The following is a 20,680-nucleotide window of genomic DNA, read 5'->3' as shown; positions in this document are numbered from 1 at the left end:
ATTTACGTTACTTTCACTATTCTATACCTTCTCAGATTATATAAAATGTACGTATGATGTCATACATCATCATACTAATAATACAGGGTTAGACAACTTGTACGCACAGAAGCGCATGTGTCTTAGAGGACAGACAGAGACAGAGGAGACATCCTCACGGGGAGGTGTTCTGACTTTACTAATTAGATTATTTTGAGCCATATGTGCCTGGTCACTTAAATTTGGGATCATCTGTGGGTTTTATTTATGCCTTCTTCTTTTTTTAAACCACATCTTAACACGAGTTCTGCAACAGGAGTTTCCTCTGCATCTGTCTGCGTGATTAAAAAGTTACATAACCTCATGATCAGTTGACTGGCCAAGTCTGATAGACTTGCTACGAAACTGAAAAAGATATACTAAAGAAGAGCAATGGAGATGGAAGACATCGCCACAGAGAAGGAGAGAAACATTGAGGATGAAGGAGCGAGTGAATCAATGCTGGCGGTCAAAACTGAAGGTACAAGGAATCCAAATAATTTAGGATATAAAAAAACCCATTTAATTGTAGAACATTTTTATATGACTAATATTTCGACAAAGTTTAACAAAACGATAAAATGTATGAATATTAATACAAAATTAAATTTGTTATGTTTTTCAGTTTACAGTACACTTTTCTTTTTAAAGCAAACTCACGATGTTTTAAGTGTGATGTTGAAATGTATGTGTCCGTATTTTTGTTTCACTTTAGAGGAAGCACAACCAGACGTTTACTGTAAACTGAAAAATCCAGCTGAGGACGTCTACGCAGAAGCTTATTTTGGTGAATCTCCACTTAAAAAAGGAGAAGGTACACTCTTATATTATACTTTATGTGGTTGTTTATTCACTAAACATTTGAAACAGCCAAAGATTTCAGCATGCAGGCCAGTCTGTGGAAAAATAACAACACATTTTTAACTGCTTTATTACAAAAATAAATTTCTATTTGAAGTTGAAGAACAACAAAATAATCTCGACCAAATTAGTGAATATTTTTTGTGTACACGTTTCAGGTTTAATCATTTTGTTGTCCATGCTTCCGTCTTTAAGAATTCGTTCAAACAATTATTTTCTTAAACATCTTAATGTTTTTCAGAAAAACCTATAAATCTATAAACTATAATCTATAATCATCTGTAACATGCTCATTACAGACATTATGTCTATTATTGATTGACTCTTGGGCTCCAGAGACTTTTTGAAGGACTAATTTTCGAGTTCCGTGACTGTTTCTTTCCAAACAACTTTAGAATTTAAAAAACAAACACATTTATCTTTTGTTTAGATGTTTTTATCTTTGTTTGGTGTAAGATAAACACAGAGCCATTAGGTACAATTTCAGGTTTTGAATCATTTGTTACAGCTCCAGTAGTATTTAACATCATTTACGTTAGCCATTATGACTGTTCATCCTTGCTTATATTTAACTTTTACTCAAAAGATTTTTACTGCGAGTGGGGTGAAAATATTATCTAATTCAACCCATTTAATATTTATACATACGTTTTCATCATAATAATGCTGTGCATGCACAATATTCAGTAATTTTTAAATGTCTGTAATATGTTCCAATATCAAATAAATCAATGAATTTGTCTCACAACTTCAAAAATGTATTGGAAGAAATTACAGATGCTGACTATATATATGTACATATTTTAAATTAAGATTTAATCTATGTTCTTCAGTAATAACTATTACTGAGCACCTCTGGTAATCCAGAACAGGCAAAACACGCAAACAAACAGGATAGTGAATGGAAATAATTTTAGTTATGTTTTCTGGTGTTTCAAATGTTTGCGCATTAGTTATTCTTCAAACTAATTTCATTTTAAAATATCTTGAATTCATACAGTCAAAAATAGTTGAAGTTGTGAAAAGCAAAATCTTTTTTCAGCCAAAATCTTTGTTTCACGAGGAGAAACTCTGGTCTCATTAATAAAAAATAAATGGTGGTTGAATTCAATGTAGGAGCAAAGTCATTATTATTGTTATTATTTGTATTATTCCTCTGCTTCTATTACCATGACAGATGATAATATCCACTGACATTACACAGCTTTATGAAAGTAAATACTGCAGTTCAGTATTCACCTAAAACAATTTACGTTTTGTAAAATGGTTTGTCACTAGATGTTGACAAAATGTATCTTACATTTTATGAACTTGCTCAAACATTCACACCATAGTCTGATGATTCAGTGTCATAAACTGTTACACTGTTTAACTGCACATTCTGACACGTCCTCTATTCTTAAAGTCTTTCTTTTGTCATATTGCACCAATTAAAAAGAAAGATAGACGACAATGCAATAGCACAGCATTGCAGCTTACTGTTTTGAACAACATAGGCCTTAAAATGCAAAAAGAAAAGGCCAATGAAACAGAAGCTGCATCAACACAAGTTATGATCCTGTCTGTAACTTTAATCATGGCCCTGCTGTTTTCAAGAAAATCTGTTTCTATTGAACAGATGTAAACTATTTTGAGGTCCAGATGAAAAGAGTTGACTCAAGTGATGTGTCGATTTCCTCTTGCTACAGAAGATCCTGCACTTTAACCACAGACAAACATTCCACATCAGCATTAAAAGACGACCTGTATGTTCTTTTTCTGACCTGAAACACTGACATTTCTGTCATGATTCGATATGAAATGACCTTGAGAAGGAAGCCTATCTGTTGTTTTGGAGTTCAGTGTCTACCCTCTCACATACGCTCATGCTCAAAGAGCGAGACAAAGAGAGATACAGTAAGAGCTATGCAGAGTCTAAGGACAAGTGGAGCCCTGTTCTACATGATTCATTTATAGGCATCAGTGGAGGGCACGTTTCTATGGTGACGAGACGTAGAGGGGAGGGCGCTTTGTAAAACTGCAGCGGGCAGACGTGAGTTCAGGGCAGGGAGACGGAGCAAGACGGAGTAAACAAGCTTCTTCACGAAAGACCTGGACATTTTTATCATGTATATAAAATTCTGTCGCACCTATGGTGAGGATAAGAAAGATGAAGCCAAGGAAAACTTGTCATCCCACTTATCAGTTGAACTGGAGGGGGAGAAAGGTAGGGTTTAAAAAAAAATAAAATCCTGATGCTGTCGTGTGTTGTTGTTGAAATATCTCACTAACATGATTGATTGTCTTCTCCCTCAGACAAACAGACTGAGGGAAATGCACGTCTGTACCGTGCAGGGTGTTTAATCCTCACAATAATCTGCCTCGTCCTGCTGCTGCTCGTCATTGTCCTTAGTATGAAACGTGAGTATCTGCAGCCATGGTCCTGAATTCATGTCGATGTTGTAACAACAAACCACTGCCGGCTGGATTATGTCTGTATCACTGAAGCGTATTCTGAAAGGATTGTGGCTATTATTTCAGAATCAAAAATGTATGGATCCGTCAGGATCTTGCTGCTTTTATTTTGTTTTTTTACTTCTCATAACGACAGACAATGCAGGATTACGGGTTGTGGCTGACTCCATTGCTGCTGCCTGAGGACATTATTCTTTTCCCTCACAACTCCTCCCACTCTGCTCTGATTTCTAGTCCAGTCTGGATCTGAAGTTTGCCCGGAGAGAGAGGAAACAGCAGCAGCAGCAGACAAGCAAAACCCTTCAGTTGCTCCAACCTGCGACTACGAGCAGTGCAAGTCCCAATTCTCTAACACTGAAGCCCATCGTGAGTGTAATGTCAGCAGAAAAAAAACAATGTAAAACCTTATTCGAGCCAAAAGAACATCTCAGTCAAAGAAAAACAAATTTTGTGCTCTCACTCAACTTTTGAAATGAGTTTGCTTTTACATAATTACAGTAGTTCAAATGTTATTTTTCAAGCAGAAGAAGGTGAGTGTGCTTGGTTTTAGAGAACTAGGAACATTTCAAAAAATGTAAAACTAAATTTAGCTAATTTCAATGTTATTAGTTCCTCTTAGTTCAGGATCACATAAGGGCATTCATGAATGTCTGCTTTGGAATTGTTCATGTAAACATCTAAATAGGGAAATTAGTGAACTTTTGATTTTCTTGTGTGGACATTTTCTGTCTCACAGGTTGTGGCTGCCAGCAGTGTGCAGACGGCTGGCAGATGTTTGGACGCACGTGTTTTTACCTGTCCACTATCAGGCTGAACTGGGACCAGAGCCAGAGGAACTGCACCGCTAGAGGAGGATCTTTGGCTGTCATCACCAGCCAGGGTGTTCAGGTGGAAATTAAATCACTTAAACTCATTTCATTCCCCGGTGGTAATATGCGCAGTGTATTTGTTTAACTGTGTATTGTGCCCTCTCTTCTGTAGGATTTTCTGACTAAGAAAGGGAACCTGAAATACTGGATTGGCCTGAGACGCGACGGAGATAATTGGAGCTGGGTCAGCAACAGTCCCATGCAGGAGAGGTGATTCTATTTTTTCCTCTCTATCAGACTCGTTTCTTTCCTCTTTTTTTCTTTCTTTTTTCTCGCTTTAGGACCTTGAATTTTAGATCAGTTTGTAAATAGGAGTTCATTTGTCTAAAAGTGTTGACCAATTTATACGGTGCACATTTACAATCTAATTACATCCAGTACAGCCCTGCCATAGAGTCCTCCATGCCTTCTTTTGTTGACATTGTCTGAAATGTGCAAATTCAATTATGTTTATTGCTGAGGTCATAGTGATAGGTGATGACGTACTGGGCAACTGAGTCTCTTTTTATTTACACAACTGAGGGGAGTAGAATATTAGTAACCCCCCTCAATGTTTTCAAGAAAATCTGTTTCTATTGAACAGTTGTAAACTATTTTGTTTGTATCGTTGAGGAAGTAAAGAGTTGACTCGAGCGAGGTGTTGATTTCCTCTTGCTACAGAAGATCCTGCACTTTAATCACAGACAAACATTTCAATTCAGCATCAAGACGACCTGTATGTTCTTTGTCTGACCTGAAACAATGACATTTTGTGTCATGATTCGATGTGAAATGACCTTGACAAGGACGCCTATCTGTTGTTTTGGAGTTCAGTGTCTACCCTCTCACATACGCTCATGCTCAAAGAGCGAGACAAAGAGAGATACAGTAAGACCTTGACATTGTCTGAAATGTGCAAATTCAATTATGTTTATTGCTGAGGTCATAGTGATAGGTGATGATGTACTGTGAAACTGAACATGGTTTCTCTTTTTATTAACACAACTGAGGGGAGTAGAATATTAGTAACACCCCTCAATGTATTGCACTAACACCAACACTAACTAAAATGGTTAATCAGTCCTAAAATATATAATGGAATTTGAATTATTTTGACAATTTAAACAAATACGGAACAATATTAGCTTTGTAAAGATAAATGTTATGAGAGGCCTGTTGTATTGGATTACATCAGGTTGCAGAGGTGGCCACAGGGTGATTGTAGGTATTCCTCCCAAAAAAACAGCAACAACTGTCTCCACTTCACTTAAAATGAGCAACCCCAATATTCTGTGATCAATAATTTGCTGGAATAGTCAGTGTTCTTTTTTTTTTATTGTTTGCAGATATTGGGCAGAAGATGTGTCATCAGGGGACTGTGGCTTCCTGAGCAGTGAAAGCCCAACTGAGAAGAACTGGAACAGGGCGTCCTGCCAGTTCTTCACTTACTTCATCTGTCAGGTGCAGATCTGACAGCATCATGCCTTTGACAGAAAAATCAGCAAATGCTCTGTCCATAAGCACCGACTCCTCAACAACATAATCATTTCTATTTCCACCTCACACTTGCATCAGTAGAATCCAGCAAAGAAAGATAATGACGCTTCTTACGTATTCAACAACTGTGGTAACGTTAAGTCAAATGTTTGAAAGTTATATTTTCTCGCAGCATTGTGTAGCATAATTTAGACTCTTATGTATTGCAGATGTTGCTTGTAAGTACCAATCAGGGTGTTTCATTCTTACTGTATGATTCCATATACTGCTGTATGACTTTTTAACAAATACTATAGAGGCCAGTGATTTTGTTTTAACAGGGTTTTATTTTCATATGAAAACACTTATACATCTACCTAACAAGTTGAATGTCTATATTTCTATTTGTTCTAGCTTAGTATATACAATATTACTGCTACACATTTTTTATATTGCTTTAAAAATAACACAACTCTTTTCTATAGCATAATACTGCAGGAATAATTGCACTGTTGACTAAAAAGAAGAATTTAGATCGTTCTTCAGTGAAATTCATCACCACTTTAAAGTCAACTTCATATATTCAGAACTGTGCGACGATGGACGGCCTCAGAAAACACACCCCATGCTCAGGCAGACCCTCATTCTAAACATGTTTAATGTCCTGGTCCTCCTCTGGCTCCTCCTGCTCCATCTCCAAACCCAAAGCGCTGTGGCGAATCATCTGCCAACCAGTCAGAGACTTCCTGTTGACAAACCCACCTCTGTTTTTGGGTCGGAGCTTCGGGTTCTCCAAGCTCGACCCCTTAATTGTGTCAGTCTTCTCCATTCCCTCCTTTTCCTCCTCCTTGGAGAAGGCTTTGACGTAGCGTCGCATCTTGTGCAACATTGAGTCATTTCTGTCCTCAACCCTGCAGAGGATGGAGTAAACGCTGAAAACTATTATTGAAATTAGGCGTAACATTTCCTGTGAACCCTCAGTTGTCCTCATCAAGTATTTTCCCCTGACCACAAACTACGTGGCCTTTAATGCCCGGCAGCTTTAGGTCATGTTGTGCTTTGAGTCAGAGCCACAACTCTCACTCAACTCTTTTTACTGACACAGTGCTGTTATTATCACCCCTACCCAACCTCTGTACTGACCACACACATCGACTTTAAAGATTTGATTTATGTTGATCTTCTCATCGAACCCTCAGCAAGTGCAAATAGCCTATGTGTATTTCCCACAATGCTGTAGTACCTATATGCAGGTAATAGTAGGCTGTAGGCTAAGAGAAGAATTGTGCTTCTTAATCACAGCACAACATGACATTTGGCTGCAAGAGCATGACAGGCTACGTAGGCTGTGGTCAGTGGACACACTTGTGTCTCCCTGTGTGATTATTTTGAGTGAAAATAGTAAGGCTAAAAAAAGGTTTACTGCATGTCACTGCAGTTCACTGTGATGTCACCTTTGTTATGTAACTTTCTGCTACGTAAGAGTGTTTTTTATTTGTGTGGAATTTTTTCTTTTCTTACCTGAGATACCAGCGCTCCTTAAGGCCGTAGTCGAGCCCACAAACCCCGAGCCGAGGCCACAGCCAGCGTGGCAGCCTCCTCTCCAGCATCAAAGTTGTGGCCACTACCTGCACATCAATAAAGCTCCTACTATGACACAGCAATGCACAGGGACATGGTTTGACATTTGTATTCGTGCCTTTGGCTGCATTCTTTGCAGCCTTTCAGTGCATTTGTGTGTGTTACCTGTGTTCTCCAAAGCTCATCTCTCTCCTGCGCCACCCTCCAGTGTGTGTCACTCATCATGGCTATCAGTAGATTTAGCAGCAAGATGTAGGAGACCACAGAGAAGGCACAGTGTATCACATGGACGATGGGGGGAGTAGTGATGGTATGCTCCACAGGCAGATCGATGAGGCCTACACTGAGCTCAAACTGGGAGAAGAGAGTGATGGGAAAGGAGCGATATGCAGGAATGGAATCAGGCTCCTGGGTCATATACACCATCCACAGGGCTGAGAAGGAAAATCAAAGAAAAGGATAAAATCTACATTGCTGGAAAAACCAAAAAAATGAACAAAAGCGTTGTGAGAATTATAGGTTTGTTCTTGTTTCGTAGCATATACTCACAGGTGGAAAAACCAATGAGCACAATGAGAGTCAGCCACATAAACTTTGTCAGGTCTCCAAATATAATCTAGAAGGAAATGAGACAGATACTGTAGTGCAGGCTGAAAACACAAATGGGTGAACATCAGAAACAGGTAGGCTACTATGTTTCTTCATGAACCCCTAGAGCATCTGTCTCTGTGTCTGTGTCTGGGTCCTGGGCTTTTTCCTGTCGCCTACCTTCTGTATCATGATGACGTAAGGGCCGAGCATTTCAAAACCCCGAGCAAAGAACATGACGTTGCACCATCCCAGAACCAAACACACTGCCATCACCACGGCTTCTCCCTGCACCTCGCAGGCTCTGAACACACACAGCAGCACCACCAAGCAGGCGTAGCTGATACTGGCCAGAACAACACAAACGGCAGAAAGGTTACATGATATTTCAGAATAGTATGTTTCACTTTAATGCTCAGACGTGTTTGTACTTACAGGATGACGTGGAAGGGGCCTCCCAGTGCTGTCTGGCCAAAGTAGCGCTTTGCTCCCACTCTCAGTATATCAGGGATCTGTTGGGCAGAGGAAAACATATATGTGTATATGCATGTATATCTACATCAATTGCACGGTTATATTAAACATGTGTGAAGATGAAGCATGTGTCATAGATTCACCTCCAGCAACAGGATGGCGAAAGCTCCCAGAACACTGATGATTTCCCCTGCCAGCCGCAGATTGTCCTCATATGTCACATAACTCTCCTGACACATGAAAAGAGGAAATGAAGTTTGTATTAATAATAAATGGGAAATTTTGTCTTAGACCATTGGTTTTAGACTGCACGAGATGTGCAGATGCACAGTAAAAAAAATAGTTTCATCTTCCGTTTTTTTTGTTTAGAATAGCATTTTTTTTTTCAAGAAGTCATAAAAGTCATATCATGAACTCCAACACACATTAAATGTTTTTTCTGGATCCGGACGGAAACCTCAGTTTCATCATCTGTTTTTTTTGTTTAGAATAGCATATCTTTTACGAGGTAATAAAAGTCATATCATTAACTCCAACACACATTAAGTGTTTTCTGGATCCGGATGGTTTTGTCCATCTCTGACTTTGTGTAGTTCTCCGGAATGTCCTTCAGGGGGCGATACACACAACACAGTGTGAAAATCACGATGTACAGTAGATACAGAAACAGCAGCAGCCTGACATAAGAGAGTGAGAGAGAGAGAAAACAGTGTCAACACAAGACTGAACATGAACACAGTTGATATATTTCACTTTAGTAACTGATATCAAACTTTACCTGAAGTAATGTTTTCCATACAGGTTCCACTTCAGACTGACCAGCTGCCTCACAGGGGTCACCTCCAGTATCCTCCTCGCCTGGACAAGAGAAAAAAGTGTCTTAATTTCTACTCAACATCAGACCAAAGATAATTTCTGACAAAGTAGCCTTGAATTTTTACCCTAAATACTGTCGCCTATATCTGGGGAGATCAAGACGTACCTCTCTCTCGTGGCTGCCCACAATAAGCTCCAGCACTGACATGTTGTCGGCCCATGAGTCAATCTCTGTCAGGTCATACAGGTTCGAGGTCAAAGGGCCCAGACTCCACTGGACTACACGTCTTTTATTGACCAGGTGCTGAAATGCCTGAGAGAGACAGGTGGAGTCACAGCAGTGAGGACATGAGGGTGAAATAATCTGCTTCACCTTTCCATGTTGGGTTTTTCACCCCGTGAGATTTCCCTGGCTTGTACGCACCACAATGTTTCCCTCTTTGGCAGCCAGTTTAAAAGGTGTAAGGCCTCGGTAGTTGGGCACCATGTCGAGTGGCACCAACAGGTCCAGCTCTGCGTCGTGTGCCATAATCAGGTCAATGACCTGGCATGCAATCATCTTGTTGGGCTGCAGAACCAAAATGTGAACCACGGTGTTGCCTATAGGGAGAGGACAAGGAGGAAAAACAAGGGCGCGTAGACGGGAGGTACAAGAGGAGGAAACAGAAAGACATTAATAATTAAAAGAGCAGACAGATTCACAGATGTGAAAATCATACGGTATGTTCTCTTACTCTCCAACGAGAGGCAACATTTTATACCTCGGTAATCCTGGACCCTGGTGCTGGCCCCTGCCTCGATCACCATGGAGATGATTTCCTCGTTACCGGCGCACACAGCAAAAGACAGGATGTGTTCACCTGTTAACCAAATGTACATTTTGTAAAACACCAGAAAATAAACATACATTACATTTATTTTGTAAATGCTTTTGGTCCAAACCATATACTGTACACACACAGCCGCCACAAACATTTTTGGCTCACTCATGATGACGTACCATAGTATATGAGTCCTCCTATCCTCTTCCTGAAGTACAAGCCGGTGACTCGAGGGGTAACCACATCACCACCTCGACTAATGAGGTGATGGACCAGATTGGTGTTCTGATTCACCACAGCGATGTGCAGAGGAGTGACACCTGAGACAGAGCAGAGATAAACCGTATACATCAGTCCACTGTGACTGAACTGCTTCTAATCTCACCACTTTCACCTGTCGTGTCAGTGAGGCCAAAGTTAAACAAGCAACATTGGTCTTACTCAGCTGTTAGCAGTGGCGTCCGATTTAAAATCATTTACAGGCAAATCATTGAATAAAAGTAGCAGTACCATGCCATAAAAATATTACTTTAGTAAATGTACTTAGTAACTTTCCACCACTGATTGTAACCCAACATTGCCTTGTAGCTGTGTGGATTACATGTATTAGATGAGATTAGCGTGCTAGTATCGTTGAGACATTCATAATGTGCAATAAATATATTTTGCAGTTTTTCTTACACAAAATGTACAGGTATGTGATCTGTCTAAAATCTTGAATGCAACTACTGTATTTACATCAAATGTTGTTGTGATTCAGAAAAACAAAACTATGCAGCACATCCATACTTGTGGCTTAAACGATTAATAAGACTGGTACGAAAATGCAAGGGAGTGAATGGTTTAAACTGTCCATGTTACTTATCTCAGTCTATCTCTTCTATTCTATATCATTTGCTGAATTTAACAACCGGTAACATTGAGCAATGACATTTCAGCTACACGATCGAATGTTTGTGCTCGTGTGTGTGACAATGAGTTCGTAAATCTCGACCTTGGAACAGCTCAGAGGTCATGGGCTCGTTGATGAGTTCAGGAGCTCCGTCCATCAGGGCCACAGCCGCCTCCAGGTTGTCATTCATCACGGCAACATGAAGCGCTGTCTCCCCAAGAGCACCTGGACGAGAACATTTGAGCTTCGTAAACTCACAACCAACACTGTACTACACTGAAGCAAGAGCACAGTGATGTTTAAATTCACATTTAATCCTCACCCCTCTCAAAGATGTTAGTGGATGCAAAGCTTAGCAGTTTCTTGATGCAACCTACACTGTTCTTTTTAGACGCATAGAAGAGAGGAATGTCATTTATGCTGAGGGAAGAAAAACAGAAGAAAAGCACCAAGTTAAAGTAAGTTGTCTTGAAACCTGCATATCATTAATTCTCTGATTCTGTATCTGATACGAGTTTCTTACTATTTGGTGTGGAGCAGAAACGTCTCATCCAACATCTCGTTCCATCCTTTCTTGTTCTGAAGGCGAAACCTCAGCTGACTCCACCAGTGGTTGAGCTCACTCGGAGCAGATCTGGCCAGAGACGGAGACATTGACCCCGGATGTTTGACTGCAAGAGGAACATTGAGTATGATGAACAAGCACAAATCGAGTGGAAGAAAAAAAAAGACATATTTTGCTTATTTGTATTCTTTGTTTTCAAAATAGAATACAATAAATCCAATTGACAAAGACGAAGAAAGTTTCTCAGTCTTACCCTTAAACAATAGAAGTGCTGCTCCTCAAACTCTGGTGATACTCAGACATTACACTGTCCAAATTGGACACAACACCTATGAAATGTCCCTGAGGAGAAGTGAAATCCCGGTGACATGACCATTATATATAACCCAGCCATGAGGGAGGAGACACGTGGAGGGCCTGAGAATGAATGGGTGGAGAGGGAGGATGAGTGAACAGCAGACAGGTAAGTCAGTGAGAGTGAGGCGGTAATGAGCAGCTAGACTTTCACCGCAGATCAGGAGTCCCGCAGGGAAAGTTGTGCTTTAAGGTTCAATTCACCGTCGCACCAGCAAGTCCTTTATCATGCTTTTATGAAATTGTTGGCTCGCATCGGTCACCTTCAAAGTAAAGTTGCAAGAGTCCAGTCCCTAATCCCATTGCATCTCTGTTATCACAGGCCCGTCTGCATTCCTCCCCCTGCTGCCACCAAAACCTGCATGGCCACTATCACATTTTTTGCAGCATCATGACAATCAACACATAGCCATCATTGTTTCTGGTGATCCTTTTAGAAACCTGTTTGGAAATTGCAAGCATGTACAGTATGTCTGAACGCTGGTTTGTAATTTAAACCAGATGGATTGGAGGAATGACCCTCCGTGAAAAATGACTTTATTGTTGTTCTATTATTGGGAGTGAATCTGGGATTATTTGTTGGATTATTTTGGTGTATGACTTTCCAACATGTTACATCTTGCACACACACACATAGGAAACTCGTTTCATTCACAATGATATAACTTGTTGAGCACCATTGATGTGTCAACAGGAACGATCACAAACATGGTAATTGCCACAGCACAAAGACCATAATGATCATTCAGAGGCTGGCAACATCGTGTCCGATGAGGGCATCTCACTTAGTCAGAAGGCAGGAAACAAAGCTAATGCCACATTTGGTTTTATGAAATTATAATTTTTCATGCAAGAAGTAACTGACATGGAATCACAGATTTATTTTCCATACAGATAAATCATTTGTAAACTGCTGAATCAGTCGCCTTTTCCATATGTTTCTGCTCATCCCAGTTGTAGTATGCAGGTATTTTGCTGCACCATTTATAGGTCGTGACTAACCAGCCGGTTAACCGCAGGATAAACAGGGTTTAGGGAGACTCTATAGGACGTCCCGGTAATGGCTGCCGATGTGGCAGTCATTTAGTATTGTGGAGATAATAGCTGTTTACCAGACGGACTACACCATCTTTAAGTAGTGTCATGAAAAACAGTGGTTTCCAGTCTGTTAATGTCTTTATAAAGGAACAATAACACCATAAAAACAAGATCTTGTGGTTGGCGTGTCCACTGTTTCTGAACATACGTATACCTGCAACTCTTTCACAACACCATGTTAATATATGTTGGGACACAACAGCAAACAATTATTATAGACAGCCTTCATATATTTATGACATTTGTGACTCCACACTACAGAGCACAATATTCATTATTAAAACAAAAGCATCAGGTTTACTGATTGGACTGCAGTCATTTTAAAAGATAATATCAAGTCTTTATTGCTTCATCTTTAAATGTCAAATATTCCCATTGTTCTATCTCAATGTCTATTTAAACACATTTAAAGTGACAGTAAATTCGATACTGTGATATCTTCTTCTATCATCTCTGACTGGAGAACAAAAATGGAAACGTTAAATGTCCTTGTCTGTAATTCTCATATTTCACTGTAATTCTCCATGAGATGTCTTCAGTGGTGATAATGGTAAGGAATTCATACTTGAGTAAAATCACCAATGTACAGTGGTGTAAAGTACATTTACTCAACTTCTGTATTTGAGATGCTTGTACTTTTTGTGGGTTTTTACATTTCCTTCTATTTTAAACTTCTATTCTATACTCCACTGGATTCAGGGGGAAACAGTGTTCGGCAGTGTTTACTGCTGTTTACCTGACATCTGAAGTCACTGGTTATTGTACATACAAAACATATGATCATTCATTTTGTATATAAGCTACTGATGGGTACCTTAATTCATAGCACATCACATTTTTTTGTATGAAAAATCATAATCTGCAAACTGGTGCACAAGTTTTATACTTGAGTAAATGTAGTTAATTACTTTCCACCACTGGATATTCCCTGTGTTCTGAGTATTTGTAAAAATGACCCAGCAGAGGCATTGGGACAATGTGAGGACCAGTCACCACACTCTGACATCCAGGGAGATGCACCACGGAGAGAGAGAGTGAGATCCGACATGCAGAATAAATGTGAGGGTTTGTGTGAGCGGTCCGTGCGCTCAGTGCAGATCTGCTCTGATATCAGCGGGACAATGCGGGAAACCAGTCTCTGCAGTTTGACAGCTGCTGATCCCAGCAGATGGCAAACTGTGATTTGACTCAAACCTGCTGATCTGTGGAACATGAGAACCACGGAGTTCACTCTTCAACAAGGTGAAGGTGACATCATGTCATCAAGGTGAATACACTGTCAGCTGCATTAAAGCTGGTGTAAGCATCAGGAAACATCCTCGTATAGAGAATAAGGTGACACAGATAAATATGACAGGCAGGACTAGACTTTGCATGATTTTATGGTTTGCATGCATGAACCAGTTTTGTGAACATTGTGAATTCTATGTTGCATGTTGGATTGGATGTTTGCAGATTTTCGCAATTTTTTTCCAGCAACCATCAGGCCACATTAGACACTGCATGTCAATCATAATATGCACTCTACAGAGTGAGATGTCATCCATTCAGTGCTGAAAATATAATGCAAGATATGCAGTGGATGGTACAATTTTCACACTTTGGTCCAGACTGATATGTCATCAACGCTTAGATGGTCTGCCATGAAACTGCGTGTTTGTGGTTTTCCAGAGGATAAATCCCCCTGACAGTGGTGATCCTGTGACCTTCCACTGTCAAGGATTGACAAAAGACAAAAGACAACACATGGGTTGTAACTAAAAATTATTTTAAAGAAATTTAAAAAACGGAAATTTAGATATAGATATTAAAATACAACCAAACCCAAACAGCGAGGAAGCCAGGGTGAATACCACCAGCTTATATAATGCAGTCAGACCAAGTGATGTGAATCTCCATGACGACCGAGCTCCTCCCACCAGGCTCCTGCAGGGAGAGGCCGCCTCAGAGAGGCTTGTCACATCATCCACCACCACCTTCGAGGTTTTGAGTGAAATTTGGATGGAGGGCGACGACATTCGGAACGGAAGTTTTTCCCTCAGGATGAATCAAGCGCCATCGCCTGGTCCAAATGTTATATATACTAATGCGCTGCACTCAGAAGGTTGACATCTTGACATGCTTCACAGAGCTGTTAGTGTAGCTGTAGACTTACCTTTGAGATATGTTATATCTTTATGTTTTTGTTTCGTTTAGTGTGTGTGTGAGGGCTTTTGGTCCTATGTTATGTGTTTCTTTCATTTCTTGTTAAGTGGCTGGCACTGACTTGCACACGTTGACCTACGCTAGAGCTTGTTTCCTTGAGTTTGTGTATTTTATTTCAGGCCAGGTTATTGGCAGGTAAAAACTAACTTATATTAATTTATAGATTTGGATACATAACACGTTGTAAGACAAGAAACAGATGTGTTTTAAATAAAATCATATCATTTATTTTACAAATTTTCACAATTATGGAATAGTGGTGTACACTAACAGCTAATAATGTGTGTAGCCTGACACACTTGTGTCTCTCTCTCTCTCTCTCTCACAAACACACACATACACACGCACACACACTACGGCATACAAAAGACACAGACACACAGGTACATACAGGTACATACTTACAAAGCATTTTGCCTCCTTCCTTCAAGTGTAAATCAGATCAGATTTTGTCCATCTTTCCCTTTTCACACATTCACAATGCTTCAATGACTCAGTGTCTTTACTCTGGTAATCAAACAAGAAGAGGTGGAGTGTGAAATGTACACATATAGGTGAGTGCTGTTCAGTTCTGTCCTCATCACAGATTGGACGTAGTGTTTGCAGCTGAGGTGACATTTTGTAGCGTTCAACGGCACATATGCAAAGCCCGACAGTGACAGTGATTCATACAAACACGGCTGCTCTCAGACCATGGATATGTCTTGTAGACAGGGAAAAGAATATCTTTTTTGTTTTCCCAAATTCATTGCAACTATTCATACTATTCATACTGCCTTGGACTGGTGGTTTACAGCATTTTGCTCAGACACTGAGCAAATTATGAATTCTTCTGGAAGCTAATGGTGAGACCTTATGAGGCAAACCATAGGCTGCTAGGTAGCACACTGTTTTCTGCTTTTAGCATTGGGTGTTTGAAGTAGAGAGGAAACGATAAAACCTTACAAACAACTCAAATATTAGACAAAAAGGCTTTGATTGTCTTCACGCAATTCTTTGTGAGGAGAAATCTCCATAAGTATTTTAACAAAAAATATTTTCATACTTTTACTGTACTCAATGAGGGTGGGGGCATGGGGAGATGGACTAGGGAAAGTAGTGGAAGAGAAGGTGAAAGGTAGGACTGCAGATGGGTGGGGAGAGAAGGCAGACAACAGCAAAGTGAAAACTAGTGAAAAACATAGAGGATTCTTTAAAGTCCTCGTTCTCATTTGCAACCCCCTGACCTCACTTTGACCTGGACTCCAGCCATCACAGATCATCTCTCTTCTTTTATTTGTCTCGAGTGACTGGCGGGAAAAGTCCGGTCCTGCCTTTCCACCCCCTCTGGTTGTAGTGTCAGTTTTTTATCAGAATACACAGCGGCACAATACGCAGATTCTCTCTTTGTTAGGGCTCAAAATGTGCTCTGTGAACATAAGCGTGCTGCAGAAACCAGACACAACAAGCAGAGGAGAGTGAAAACCATAGAAATCCATGGCACAGGTTGTTCCGTCGGTGGATTTCACACCTCCACCTGCCCCTGTGTCAGATGGGCCCGGAGCTGCTGGGCCGCGGTGACGATCTTCCTCTGGTGTCCCAGGAGGTTCACCCCGAGATGCTGGACATCACTAAAGGAGAGAGCAGATGAACGGGAGAGTTTACTTCAACACTGCAGCTTGTCACGCCCTCTAATTAATATTTTACAGGACAAAACTGTTGGTTTTATGTTTTTGTCTAATGCATTTAATTGATTGCCATTTTATCCTTGTGATTTTTATGAACAGTGTTGCTTATGGTCAATTTATATATATATATATATATATATATATATATATATATATATATATATATATATTATAAAACATTTCACTTAAATACCCGTAAAATTAAATAATTTCGGTTGTTGCATTTACTTTGCTGGACTTTGTACACTCATGCATCAACAAGTATGTAAATACTATGTACTGAAAAAAGGAAATTGCTTTCCAACTGAAAAAAATTATTGCACTTGGTATCAAACAACTGAATTGAGTCTTTTCAAACTAAAGTCATGAATTTTCTAAACTTGATAACTTCAATTGAAGTATTGGTTGGTAAACAAATTTTGTCACGGTGACACTGTTTCTAAATGACCTAACATATATTTTTGTTTTTGTTTCATGGGCAGCCACCAGATCAGTGATCACTGTTGTCTACAAATAAGTGGACAATACATAGTAAAGTAATCGAAAACATGAACCCTACTTTTTTTTCAGAATTTTCTAAAGCAATAACCTGTTTGACAGCTTCATATTCTCGAGGTAGCCATTGGTTCCAGGTCATACCAGAGTCTTTTGTAAAAATCAACGTTCAGATACACTTGAAACTTGCCAATGATAGATCACCAATCACAGTCAACACTGACATTTTCTTCTGTAATAACTGTCTATACTCACTCCATGGTGAGCTTGCTGACTCTGTCTAAATCGTCCAGATGTGCCCGGTCAAACTCATCCTGATATCTTTCCATCCTCAACGCCTTCAGCCAATCACTGACTGTCGCCACTGCTGATAAGTCTGTGGGGGTGGGGCTGAGCAGTGTCTGAGAACAGCTTCTGTAATGCGGGGAAATGACAAACATGAGCGCATGAGAATCCATAAGAAATAGCAGATTGCACATCACCTGCTGCCTCTGATATGTTTGTCACGTGTGTGCCGCCTCACCGAGTTGGCTCCGTCTTGAGGGTGGCGGGGTGCCTGATGAGCCGATCCAAGGAGGACAGGAGGGAGTCGAAGGCTGGACGGTCCCCTCGATCTGCCTGCCAGCACTGAAGCATGAGAGAGTGGAGGGCAGGGGGGCAGCTGTGGGGGGCAGGGAGACGGTACTGGTCTGCCACTGCCTTCATCACCTGCAAAGAGAAGGAGAGAAAGAGAAGTAGGGCAGATGGTGTGAGGAGTCTCGTGTAATTGCCTTACATAGAAGGGCACAGACCACTGAGGGCCTGTAAGAGTGACTAAGAGAAAATTATGCAAATTCCAGCTTCCTGGCATTTTCAATATGTCTGAGGAATAAAGAAGATGGGGCAATGATAAAACACATTTACTTAAGTAGTTGTCTTCAATTTTTAAGCACTGCTGCTTTCCTTTTTTCATTTTATTTCTTAAAAAAAGGTTTTTAATGTTTAAATTACATTTTTAAATCCACTAGACGTCAGAGAGAAATATATATTTAATACCACTTTGTTAATGTAAGGGTTGCTTTGCAGAATAAGGTTTTTACTTGTAAGACAAGCTCCTAACACAAAATGTACAACATTAGCTGGTAAGACAGAGAGGAAGGACTTTTCCTGTCGTGGTTAATTTTGTACCTGAGTTAAAGCTGTGAGTGCATCTCCATCACTAATTTATTATGGCTTCTCTTGCTCAGGATAAATTCTCTTTCATACTCACTTCTTGATTGCTCATGTCCCAGTAGGGGCGCTCTCCGTATGACATAACTTCCCACATAAGTATGCCGAAGCTCCAGGCATCACTGGCCGAGCTGAACTTGCGATGCTGAAAAGCTTCTGGCGCTGTCCACCTCACAGGAATCTTACTGCCCTGATGGAGGGCAACAGAGGGCAATGACAGAAGCAGTCAAGCGGACATTGATAAAAACCAAAACCAAACGAAAGACAACTTCCCTTTCCCAGAACGTACCAATGAGGCAGTGTACGTAGGTATGTTGTGGTCCAGGCCCCTCATGAGTCGGGACAGGCCAAAGTCAGACACCTTACAGACCAGGTTGGAGTTGACCAGCACGTTTCTGGCTGCCAGGTCACGGTGGACAAAGTTTCTCTCAGAGAGGTAACGCATCCCTGCACCAACTCCCCTGAGCATGCCAACAAGCTGGAGGATGCTGAACTGGCCCTCGTTCTCCTGAAAGATTTAAGATGGCGGGACAGAGGCAGCAAAAGAGATTTTTTGCGGGAGTTATAATTAAAAAAAACATGTGCAGTCACCAGCAACATAGGGCATAGGTGTAAAATGTTGACAATGCTCACCCTGAGGAATGCGTCCAGTGGTCCGTTCTCCATGAACTCAGTTATGATCCTCTCCGGAGGGCTGTGAGTGACAACGCCTTCCAGCTTCAGCACGTTGGGGTGGTCAAACTGGCCCAGGACCCCTGCTTCACTCAGGAACATCCCCCTCTCCCTGTCAGACGCCCCCCAGCGAAGCGTCTTCACCGCTACCAGCACCTCCCTGCGACCCAGCGGACGGTAACGACCTCGGGACACCTCACCAAACTGAGCTGGTGTGGAGAGGAGGTGCAACAGATTACACTGTGCGGACAGTTAACACAAGAATACAATGAGATTGAAAAGACAGAGCTTCAGGCCTACCTGGACCAATCACCTCCTCGATCTTGAGGTGAGCGGGATCTATCTCACGGGCAAACTCTTTGACGGCCTCACTGGGGTCCTCGTAGGTGGACGGGTCCACATAATACTTTACTCCACCTGGAATCGAAATGTTTCCATTTTAGAACTAAGTTTTTACTCCTTCATCTTCAACGTTCCAAAACTTATTCACTATCATGCCATTAGTTTGGGATGAAATTTTATCACACAGGGAAAGATCCTGTACACCACATCCGAACTTCTAATTTGTCAAATTAACCAAATTAATAATTATTTCATGAAACATGGAAAGTGAAGTTCTAAAATAAGCTCTATTTCATTTATTCAGAAAAATATTCAGCCATTTTTGCCTTATGTGGGTGAAATAGAACATGAATTAGTTATATCCATTCTCACCTCGGTTACTGATGTATCTCTGGAGTCTGTCGCTGTATGGGCTCTCCCTCCTCTTACTGTCATGTAAAATAATTGTGTGAACATGCATGTTATCAAGCGCTCTACGTCACACGTCTGATCTTAAGCGTAGATTCACCACTTACCTGCGAAATACCACCACAACCACAATCGCTGCCACAACAAGAAGAAATGCCGCCCCACCCATCACCGAACCGACCAGCAGAGGAAGACGATTCTGGATCTGCTGTGAGTGTTCTTCTGAGGGAGAGAAAGTGAGGAGTCTTATCAGCTGTTACGTGTGTCACGATAAGGCCGTCAACTGTGCGATCTTGAAGTTGTGTGCAAAATGTCATTGACTCGGTGTCGTACCCAGAGGCAGTGTGGTGAAGTAGATGGTGTTGCTGTAGGGGCCGTAGCCTCGTTCATTCCGAGCTCGGATCTGGAAGCCGTAGATGGAGCCGGGAATCAGAGAGTTGATGGTCACAGTGTTGGTCTCACTGTACACACTCACGGCACTGTCCACATCTGAACCCTGAGCGACACAGAGGACGGACATCTCGGTGACTCTTGTTCTGTGTTTGTGAGTGCGTCCACTGAAGGTGTGCGACTTTTCACTGATTGTACCTTGTCGAAATATCTGAGTTGGTACTCCAGGATGTCACCGTTGGGTCGGTCTGGCTGAGGCCATGACAGAGTGATGGAGTCTGGGGCTCGGCTTAGCTGGTGCATCATGGGAACAGTACTGGGAACTGTGGGGGACAACAGATGATTGATGTACTGTGACCAGTGGGGGGCAGTGTTATAGAGCCTGTGGAGGATATTTAAATTGCAGCAGGAGTTTTTATGGAGCACCAAGCTGGATCTAGTTACGA

The 20,680-nt window shown here is 41.1% G+C and overlaps 3 protein-coding genes across 4 annotated transcripts in view; 1 reads left to right on the top strand and 2 right to left on the bottom strand.

The window, feature by feature from the left end:
* The first annotated feature begins 167 nt into the window (after window positions 1-167).
* Window positions 168-7,321, top strand: si:dkey-26c10.5 (uncharacterized protein LOC563797 homolog). Of its 2 annotated transcripts, XM_035642652.2 has the most exons (7): window positions 168-499; window positions 734-832; window positions 3,175-3,279; window positions 3,568-3,699; window positions 4,070-4,221; window positions 4,315-4,412; window positions 5,528-7,321. In XM_035642652.2, the coding sequence occupies exons 1-7, from the start codon at window positions 412-414 to the stop codon at window positions 5,652-5,654; spliced, it is 801 nt and encodes a 266-aa protein (XP_035498545.1). In that variant the 5' UTR covers window positions 168-411; the 3' UTR covers window positions 5,655-7,321. The 2 variants fall into 2 exon arrangements, with proteins under 2 accessions (XP_035498545.1, XP_035498552.1); XM_035642659.1 differs by lacking the exons at window positions 168-499; window positions 734-832 and adding an exon at window positions 2,891-3,085.
* trpv6 (transient receptor potential cation channel, subfamily V, member 6) lies at window positions 6,073-11,789 on the bottom strand. The gene is made up of 17 exons (XM_035641516.2): window positions 11,648-11,789; window positions 11,353-11,500; window positions 11,152-11,249; window positions 10,932-11,054; window positions 10,117-10,257; window positions 9,878-9,976; window positions 9,541-9,716; window positions 9,283-9,429; window positions 9,079-9,158; window positions 8,842-8,977; window positions 8,444-8,530; window positions 8,262-8,338; window positions 8,007-8,172; window positions 7,788-7,854; window positions 7,404-7,672; window positions 7,179-7,285; window positions 6,073-6,568 (listed from the first exon to the last, which is right to left on the bottom strand). The coding sequence occupies exons 2-17, from the start codon at window positions 11,481-11,483 to the stop codon at window positions 6,304-6,306; spliced, it is 2,169 nt and encodes a 722-aa protein (XP_035497409.1). The 5' UTR covers window positions 11,484-11,500; window positions 11,648-11,789; the 3' UTR covers window positions 6,073-6,303.
* Window positions 11,790-15,282: 3,493 nt separating this feature from the next.
* ephb6 (eph receptor B6) overlaps window positions 15,283-20,680 on the bottom strand; it is a 31,506-nt gene continuing 26,108 nt past the window's right edge. The window contains exons 9-19 of the mRNA XM_035641228.2: window positions 20,433-20,557; window positions 20,178-20,340; window positions 19,952-20,066; window positions 19,809-19,864; window positions 19,395-19,511; window positions 19,056-19,303; window positions 18,712-18,930; window positions 18,463-18,612; window positions 17,737-17,921; window positions 17,469-17,627; window positions 15,283-16,661 (exon numbers count right to left, since the gene is read on the bottom strand). Coding sequence (XP_035497121.2) covers window positions 16,556-16,661; window positions 17,469-17,627; window positions 17,737-17,921; window positions 18,463-18,612; window positions 18,712-18,930; window positions 19,056-19,303; window positions 19,395-19,511; window positions 19,809-19,864; window positions 19,952-20,066; window positions 20,178-20,340; window positions 20,433-20,557 — 1,643 coding nt within the window. The 3' untranslated portion in view covers window positions 15,283-16,555. The remainder of the gene's footprint in view (window positions 16,662-17,468; window positions 17,628-17,736; window positions 17,922-18,462; window positions 18,613-18,711; window positions 18,931-19,055; window positions 19,304-19,394; window positions 19,512-19,808; window positions 19,865-19,951; window positions 20,067-20,177; window positions 20,341-20,432; window positions 20,558-20,680) is intronic.

The sequence above is a fragment of the Scophthalmus maximus genome, chromosome 1 (genome assembly GCF_022379125.1).
Source record: "Scophthalmus maximus strain ysfricsl-2021 chromosome 1, ASM2237912v1, whole genome shotgun sequence".
NCBI lineage: Eukaryota > Metazoa > Chordata > Actinopteri > Pleuronectiformes > Scophthalmidae > Scophthalmus > Scophthalmus maximus.
This window is presented reverse-complemented; position numbering and strand designations above follow the sequence as displayed.